Raw genomic sequence first — 9862 nt, forward strand, 5'->3', positions numbered from 1 at the left:
TGACCTGAGATATATCAGATAGAGCACAGTCCACCTGCTGTCAGTTTGTAAACAGTTAGAAATTCGTTAATAATTCATTACCCACTTTATTGCTTTCTTCTTTGACATTTTGACTTTTCAGTAACTCTTAACATTTAATGTTATTCCAGAAGCTTCCTATTCAGATAAATAAAATCCCTTAAAGAAAAAGAAAGTAAAAGAATAAATATCCTATAAGTATCTTCTTTCAAGCACTTCTACACCAAAAACACAAACTTTTAAAAGACAAGTATTTTCAAAATAAAACTGCACAGCAAAAGGTTGACCACATCCATTTAGCTGATTTCCTGGGATGGCCATTTATCAGTCAGACTTCCTGTCTGGGACCAAGCAGAATGGCAGGAAGAAATACTGCAGCAAAGAAGATCTTCAACTACTTCTAGACTGGTGGACAAACTCAGAAAGCATTGCAGTTTTCATTTTCTGCTGAAAATCAATTTAACTAAGAATTTAGTTGTTTAAATTTAAAGATGACTGAAGATTTCTTCAGAAAAAGGATTTTCATTTAAGCCAACATAAACATCTTGTTTTTCACATTTTATTTTTAGATTAATAATAAACATAATGAATGCAAAAACAGAAGATTTTTAACAGTTATTTAATTACATCAAATGTGAAAAACCATCTCATTTATTATCTGTAATCATAAAAGTAAAACACCCAAACTGTTTAGAATTATGTTGCATTCAATGGTGACAAAGCGCAACATTCAGTTAACTTGTATCTGAAACTGGTTAAAACAGCTTTTAGTCTTAAGAGAATAAGCCTAAATTTGGCGGTCTGAGAATACAAGGATCTGTTCACAGCCTGAAATAAGAAGCTGAGTTATCAGAAAACTAATGCAAAAAAATGTGGACATGCATGAATATTTCTTTTCAACTCAGAGCTTATTTGGATGAATCAATGAACAGTAACTGTGGATTAACACAGGCTTTGAAGAAAGCTGATGTCATCTGTGGGTTGATGATTTATTGGCAATGAATATGGAATGTTTAAAAGCAGAACTACAAGGAGAGGGATAGCAGAATATTTTTACAACTACAGTTTCATTTGGACCAGCTTTCAGGAGGAAGTGGTGTGAGTTGGAGAAACTATAATACTAAGATTGGAGTGAATGCTACAAAAACAAATTCTAAACCATGGTTGAATTTTTTGACATAAAAAAAAAAAAAAAACAACATTTATTCTTCAATCTTTCTTGTGTTGAAACATTTTTCTTGTCTTAGCAGAGATCCAGGAGTCAAAAACAGATCCGATTGAGCTCGGTCACTCTGGAGAGCATATTGTTGTCAGTCCAAATGTCCAGCATGTTTGTTAATCCATTTCTTAAAGCTGCACTTTTTGCTGTAAGGTTGTCACTGTTCATTCTGCTGAGTGTCTGTAATGGTGGAAACTGCACCCTGGCCTTTGCTGACATCACTAATACATGCCCATTGACCATCCATGGACTCCTTCCACAGCGTCACCTACAGGCACAAGAAGGCACACAAATAATTTCCTGAGGGAGTCTTCCTAAGGGATCAATAAAGTCAAGTCTAAGTCTCTAAGTCTCTAATCTTTACCTTCAGCTTTTAGATCTCAAGCACATTTATATTTTTACTTATCAAGACTCTTAGGAAAGTGATGGTATATTTTACCTTGTTGTCTCCACCAGAAACTGCCAGTATATTTCCGGTGATGGACCAGCTGACGTGCCAAACCACATCGTTGAACTTGTGGAGCAGTTTGACTGTCCAGGTGTTGCCTGCAGGGTCGTCACACGTCCAAATGAATACACGGCCATCCTGGAAGTGACATAAAAAAACAGATGTTTACATTTACAGGAAGAAACTGTTGAAATAAGAATTTTAAAGTAGCACAATAGTACATAAGTTAACTTTTAGGTTAAGATAAACTTAGATACAGATCCAAACTGGGACAGCTGGTGACTCTCAGAACTTACAGAAATTCCTAATCAGAAAACAGTCTTAGACTCCTTGAATCTCTTTAGATAGGGAGCCTGTCTGCCAGGCAATTAAATTCCTGAGCATGGTTCAAAAGTTCACTAGGATCTTAAAACTTTTTATAAATAATTTTATCTATATTAGAATTAACTATATTTCTTTAAGCATGTTTTTAATTAGTTACTTATTAGATCCAAACTTATAGTCATTATTTAGCATTACATTGTGTGCAAGCTTGGTTAAAAATACAAACTACTTTCTTGTGAAAACATTTTGAGGCAGAGATAGCGCTGCAGCTGCACTCATATATCAAACTGGACAGCGGCTGGTACGAGAAGATCTAGGCCGTATATCTGCTTTTGGGGCTCTTAAAATTAACATTAAGACAGCCCACACAAAGGAAAAGAACACACCTCCTAATCAATCAATCAATCAATCAAATTTTATTTGTATAGCACATTTCAGCTACAAGGCATTTCAAAGTGCTTTACATCATAAACACAAAACACAAAGGCATGCAACATAGAATAAAATACCAAGTTTTTTTTTTTTTTTTTTTTTTCTTCCCCTTTCCCTCTCTTTTCCCTTTCTTCCCCCTTCCCTTTGACACGGAATTTAAGCGCCTGTTACCGCCGGACTCCGCCGTCCGTTTAACCACGGGTATTCGCCGGGCCCCGTTGCCCACAACAGGAAAAAAAAAAAAAAAAAAATTACCTACATATCCAAAAAAAATAACATAACAAAAAAAAAGACAAAGATAATAGTCAAGATATTATTTGACAAGGACTCCAACCTAGAATTTATGGTACTTTAGTCAAAATACTATTTGACAGGACTCCAACCTAGAATTTATGGTACTTTAGTCAAAATACTATTTGACAAGGACTCCAACCTAGAATTTATGGTACTTTAGTCAAAATACTATTTGACAAGGACTCCAACCTAGAATTTATGGTACTTTAGTCAAGATATTATTTGACAAGGACTCCAACCTAGAATTTATGGTACTTTAGTCAAAATACTATTTGACAAGGACTCCAACCTAGAATTTATGGTACTTTAGTCAAGATATTATTTGACAAGGACTCCAACCTAGAATTTATGGTACTTTAGTCAAAATACTATTTGACAAGGACTCCAACCTAGAATTTATGGTACTTTAGTCAAGATATTATTTGACAAGGACTCCAACCTAGAATTTATGGTACTTTAGTCAAAATACTATTTGACAAGGACTCCAACCTAGAATTTATGGTACTTTAGTCAAAATACTATTTGACAAGGACTCCAACCTAGAATTTATGGTACTTTAGTCAAAATACTATTTGACAAGGACTCCAACCTAGAATTTATGGTACTTTAGTCAAGATATTATTTGACAAGGACTCCAACCTAGAATTTTATGGTACTTTAGTCAAAATACTATTTGACAAGGACTCCAACCTAGAATTTATGGTACTTTAGTCAAGATATTATTTGACAAGGACTCCAACCTAAAATTTAGCTGATATTACATTTCAAATGCAACTCTAAACAGGTGCGTTTTTACTTGAGATTTGAAAGAAGTCAGGGTTTCCGCTGTTTTACAGTTTTCTGGAAGTTTGTTCCAAATTTTTGGTCCATAGATGCTGAAAGCTGCTTCTCCTCTCTTGGTTCTGGTTCTGGGGATGCAGAGCAGACCAGAACCAGAAGACCTGAGAGGTCTGGAAGGTTGATACAACAACAGCAGATCTTTGATGTATTGTGGTGCCAAACCATTCAGTGATTTGTAAACTAACAACAGTATTTTAAAATCTATTCTTTGAGCTACAGGGAGTCAGTGGAGGGACTTTAAAACTGGTGTTATGTGCTCTATTTTCCTGGTTCTAGTGAGAACGCGAGCAGCAGCATTCTAATGCATATATTTAAATGAGGAGAATACGCAGTCTATAAAAAATGGTTTGTTTCACAGCAGAAGTTGGAATCTCTTTGTGCTGAGTGAGAGTTTCCCGGAGGATGCATCTTCTGTTTTGTCTTTTTTTACTCAGTTCTTTGTCTCTGTTTTGTAATGTCTTGGACTTTTGCTCTAGGTGAGATGCTTATTGTAAAGTTCTTCTTGGATTGAATTTCTCTGGATAAAACTCTGAATATCTGAAGTCTGACGTCGTATGATTGCTCTTTTCTCTCTGCACACTTACACAGACACAGGAATTCGGGACAAAGAATTAATTAACGAGCTAAATCAAGTTATTCCTATTTTTAATTCTTAACAAAACCCATTCAATAACTATTTTAAACTAACTCAAAATGCATCTACACAGATGAAACTCATTCATTAGGTCACACTCTATTAGTGGTTATACTTAATTTCGCCCGGCCATAGAAAGAAAAATCTTAAAATAACTTTTTTTTTAACCACCAACCACCAATAAGACATTATAGTTTAATGGCTCCACCTAGTGGTAAAAGTAAATAATTGAGTGCAAAGCAAAGTACTACATTCTCTTTAGTTTTTTATGAGGGATAAAAGAAACAATAACTATGCTTTAGAAAATTAGTCTAGTAAACCCACGGGGATTGACACATTAAAACTATACCTGGGAGCAGCTAGCAATGGTGCTGGTGGGAAGACCGATGGAAGGAGCCCAGCCAACATCTCTCACCCAATCACTGTGCGCCTCCAGCTTCTGGTCCTCTTTCCACTGACCGTCCTCCTCTCTGCAGAGAGGAAGCAACACTTAAAGCATAACATATTGGTTTTTAAGTGGATGCAAAAATAAATACTTGACTAATAGGTAATTGTTCACATAAGAATTTCCAGTTATTTACCTCAAAAAGATGTTGAAAGTCAACTAGCAGGACATATATTTGGAAAATATTAAAGGAAGTTTAATTATGTAACAAAAAAAAAGCTTAAAGTGAGCCAAATGTAAAATTTCTGCAGTCTTTGTCTTGCACAAAGAACTAGCATGTCAAAAATAAATACGCAAAATAAAATTACTTAAACATCAAACACTTAGCATGAATCTTTAAAAAATGCTTAAAATCACTATGTTAAGCAAAACTATCTGCCTAACTACGAATTAAACAAAAAGCATCATCACTACAGATATGTTGGACAACAGACACTCACTTCCAGAGTTTAACCAGGTTGTCACAGCCTCCGGAGACAAAGCGTTTGACATAGTTTGGTTTCTGTCCAGATGGTTGATCGATCAGACTGCCTGGGACCACAGCAGGAGCCCAACTGACTGCATTACAGCCAATCTGCAGCAAAAATACACCTTAGATGAGAAATAAACAAAATAACAGGAATAATAAACTACTTCTACCACTTGACTCACAGTGTGTGCATTGCTAATCTTCTTGACATCCCACTGCTGATCTCCAGTAAATGTGAGTAGAGAAATCGCCCCATCTGAGCTTCCACAGGCCAGAATTAAACCAAATTCATATGGACCCCAGCAAACCGAGTTCACTGTGGACACAAAGGGATGAAGAAAAGAACAAGATCAACGTCTTCATAGAATGTTGAAAATTCTCTCAGAACCAATTCATCATTAGACGAGTGATGTCTGTCATGAAATATGATCACAGGTTGTTCTAAAGGGACAGGAAATACTCCTATGTGCATTATTTTATAATAAAAAGGAAGATGGATTTAACACGGCCTAAAACTTTTACAGTCTTATATAGTGCTACTGATTATATTAAATATACGCTTGATATATACCTGAACTTCAATTTATGAACTACCTTGCTGTTCAGTTTGGTACACATTAAGGGAAACAAATGGTCAGTAGTTGAAATATTAACAACAACATTGCAGCCAGACAAGGCTTGGTTTTCTTCTCCACAGAGTCAGCAGCTAAGCAGGAGGAGGAGGAAAATAGATCCATGGCTATCTACCAACCTGACGATTCATGTCCAGTGTACTCGTACATCTTGTCCCAGGCTCCATTCTCCTCCTTCCAGATGATGACTTTTCGGTCGTAAGAACAAGAAGCCAGAATGTTGCCAAACATCGGGTGAGCCCACGCTACTTGCCACACAGGGCCTTCGTGCCTAAAAAGAACAATTATTGGAATTCAACATAAGAAATGGCTTCAGTTCCACTTAAGTACAATGAATACAATAAATGAATGTAACATTTAAAATTACATAAAACAACATGGCATAAAAGAAAAGAATAAATTGTGACCAGAGGAACAGTGGAAAAATATTGCTTGTTATTTACTTTTGGATCTTGACAGTATGTAATAGTTTTTCTTGGTGTTGATTTAGTCCTCCTGGTTCTGTTTCTTACCCCCTGAGATCTGCCACCAGAATCTGTCCTCCATTCCTGACATCAAAGATCTTGACAGTGCGGTCAGAGGAGCAGGTGGCAAGCCGAGTCCCATAATAATCCATCTGGGCATCGTGCTGAAACCAACACAACCAGGAATGCTTCACTGTTTTATGATTGGTTACCAGTGACACAAGCTGAAAATCTCAAAACATGAAACTGAAGAAATGAGCACCAGTTTTTACCAGAACCAAATTTCAGATTCTGGGATTTGCAAAGACAATTCTGTATCTTAAACTACATCTGTATCTTTAGAGGCTAATCATAAAAAACTAAAATATAAATCGGTCTGTTTTAAAACAGACTCACTTGCACACCACTTTGCAAGGCAATTTTATTTGCATAGCACATTTCAGAAATGGAGTAATTCAAAGCACTAAAAGATAATTAGAAAAAAAGAAAACAAAGAGAAGAACAAGCAAGCAAAACATTGTTACTATCATCATTTAGTTGGTATTTAGTTATTAAATAATTATTTAAATTTCCCTTTCATACTAATACACTACTTTTTAAATTGAATTGAATTAAACAAGACATGGGCCTTTGCATACTTGTACAGAGGTGTACAAAGTCTGTAAAAATATGAGGTTCCATAATTACAAATACGTTCAGATGACTCTCCATGATATGAAGTTATTTTTAAAATGAGACAAAGTGCCAGAGCTACCCATTACTCTTGATAAACGTTATTTTGACAGTCAAGCTGACTTTGAAATGTAGGTGATACACATTTTCTTAAGTGAATGTACTAAAATTAAACAAAATCTACAAAAAATGCTTTTTGCTACTAGTCTATTCAAAATAAAAAGTAATAAAAAGACTATGTTGTTCGTATACAAAATAATTGCAGTTTCATGATTCTCAAATAAACAAGTCTAAAATACAACAAGAACCTCAATGAACGGTAATGTGCTTCAAATTTTCATAATTACCGTTATATGCTTTCTTGATTACAAAGTACATCTACCAAGTATTTTATAAGTGATAAAAACAAATAAATGTTATAAATGGGCCCAAAAACATAAAACAACGTTTCAATAAAGATAATCTTTAACATTAGCCCCTTATGTTAGCTTCGAGCAACGACATATTACGGGAATGAAAAAAAAAATACTCACTATCATGTCCTCATGCGAGGTGTCCACTGTGTTAATAACAGAAACCTTTAAATCACAAAAACATCATAATTAAGCACAAATCACTGAGAAATTTGCCTCTTGTCATTAGCCACTGTGCTAACGAATTGCTAACTATGCGAGGACGTCAGTGCTTATTAATGATACGTATCATTGTTGTCCTTACGTAGTTTGAACAGCAGCTACGTTTATGAGTACTCAAACTCACCATGACTGTTATTTAGTCCTCCTACAAATATTTACTCAAGTATATGTGAAATTAATTCTCCAGGTTCAACAGTCCGACGTGGCAACAAGTCCAAAAACCGCTTCCACTGAGTCCCACCTTCTTTCCTACCGGGAGGAACAAAGAATGACGGAGAACAGTTCCACCTAACAAGATAGAGCTTCAGGCAATTTTCTTCCAAGTGTGTCAGGACAGTATGTGCGTGTGTGTGTTTATTTGGGGGTAAATGGAGATTTTGCTCAATTTGCTTGATTATGATCTGTAAATGGGGAGGGGCTGGCTGACCTTTGGAAATATTTATTAATATATTTAAAATGATTCACAAACACTGGAGATAGGCACCAACACCCCTTCCAAGTCTCAGAAGCAGGTCGGAACAAAAGTGTCTTCAGTAGATTATCCAGAGTCTCTGGTTATTTGTGCTTACTAACAAGCTCCGAGTTTTAAAGATGAATTGTGTTTAATTTATGGTTTCTGAAGACTCCCCTGTTTATCAAAAATGGCATTTTACACTTGGTGCTTGCAGGACTGGCCCAAGGTAACAATTAATGATGCACCTTGATCCAAATCCCCAACAAATAAGCTGAAGAAAGGTTTTAAGATGTACGCCTCATTATGCATTCACAGATAGAAAGTATGTTTAACTTTGCAACTAACGTTAACTTTAGCTTATACTAGAAGGCAATATTCTCTGACATTTTTGTTATAAAAGTGTGGCATTTAAGTATCTAAATATTTTAATCCATTATACAAGACAATGTTTTTACCTTATTTTGTATTTATTTTTAAGTATATTGTGTGTGTTTGTTATCGTTAATGTCAGAGACCAAGTAACGGGGGAGATTATGGTTCGGGCAATTTGCTTCAGAAGCATGAGGAAGCACATCCAGCCCCAAATCTTAAAAGTGGGCCAGCACTGGTGTCAGAATTCAAGTTCAGCTCACTATCAAGGTTCAAAGTTGTTTCTTCTGGAAAAATATGGCCGTGTTCTTCAAGGTCTCCGTGTACGTGCAAAGAGTCCATAAGAAGCTGCCTATTAGAAAAGGTCACTTTCCTCTGCTGAGAGAGAAATAAAACTTTATTACTTAGAGGCTTGCATCTCTGGAGTCAGATGCTCCAGCTTTGCAGCAGAGCAGAAATATCTGAGTGTTTTTAGTTACAGGCAGATGATGAAAATAACCTGAATGTCTCTACCTCATCTGGAAAAGTCTGAGAAACTGAGTTCAGCTTTTCATTCTGCAGACCTCAAAAGTGCAGGTTATTTTATCTTTTACTTAGTGGGAGACTGAGGGGGAATGGGAATACAATAGTACAATAGCTTGACCGTTGCCCTGTTTGCTTTAGATATCCAAAATAAGTAAACAAAACAACAGAAAAAAATATAACAATTAAACAAATTATGAAGTTTCTGGAAACAAAATAGTCTTTCAAAAATTGCTAGTGGAGACCAAATTACCAGACCAAAGACAGAAAAAGGACAACGTTAAACATTGGGTACAACGCCATCACTGACGTTATCTCCAATGTTTAACGTCGTCCAGGATCTTTAACATTGTCCCCAATTTTTAATTTAATCTCCCATGAACATTGTTGTTAATATTTAAGGATGTTGCTGATGTTCATCATGTCTTCTGTTATCTCTAAAGTTCAACGTAACAGGAAACTTTTCTGGAGATACCACTTGAAATCAGGGACAGTGTTAAACATCCCAGATATGATAAACATTTGCAATAATGTTGAACATCCAGGATACCGATAAGCACTAGACATAAAAAAATAAAATAAATTAACCCCTTGAAATATTCTGGATAATATTAAATGCTAAACATCTGATGACTGTTCTGAGAAGATGATGCCCTGGGAAGTTGCCCCTGTTGCACACACCGGAAATCGTCACGGAGTAGAAGTACAGATACTAGTATGAAAAAATACTCTAGTAAAAGTGAAGGCCCTTATACACTTGTCATCATTGCAGACAAAAGACTGCAATGAAACAGTCATTCAAGTAGAAGTAAAAAATACAATTTTTGAAATGTATAAAAAGTCACTTTTACCTCCAAGAAAAGACTTTTGATGAGTCTAAAATACTTGCCATGCAAAACACATTATTTGTTTTCTTTTGCTCACAACATGCTCTGTGTTGGTATAGAAATAGTAATAATTAAAACAAAAACAACAACAAAAAAAAAAAACT

General features: G+C 35.6%; 1 protein-coding gene across 1 annotated transcript; it reads right to left on the bottom strand.

The window, feature by feature from the left end:
• Positions 1-621: 621 nt before the first annotated feature.
• sec13 (SEC13 homolog, nuclear pore and COPII coat complex component) lies at positions 622-7762 on the bottom strand. The gene is made up of 9 exons (XM_055050457.1): positions 7651-7762; positions 7425-7469; positions 6268-6383; positions 5875-6026; positions 5306-5439; positions 5095-5228; positions 4559-4679; positions 1677-1823; positions 622-1505 (listed from the first exon to the last, which is right to left on the bottom strand). Exons 1-9 carry the CDS (start codon positions 7651-7653, stop codon positions 1395-1397), a joined length of 963 nt encoding a protein of 320 aa, XP_054906432.1. The 5' UTR covers positions 7654-7762; the 3' UTR covers positions 622-1394.
• Between the last annotated feature and the right edge of the window lie 2100 nt (positions 7763-9862).

This window comes from Poeciliopsis prolifica, unplaced genomic scaffold (assembly GCF_027474105.1).
Source record: "Poeciliopsis prolifica strain line A6 unplaced genomic scaffold, Auburn_PproV2 SCAFFOLD030, whole genome shotgun sequence".
NCBI lineage: Eukaryota > Metazoa > Chordata > Actinopteri > Cyprinodontiformes > Poeciliidae > Poeciliopsis > Poeciliopsis prolifica.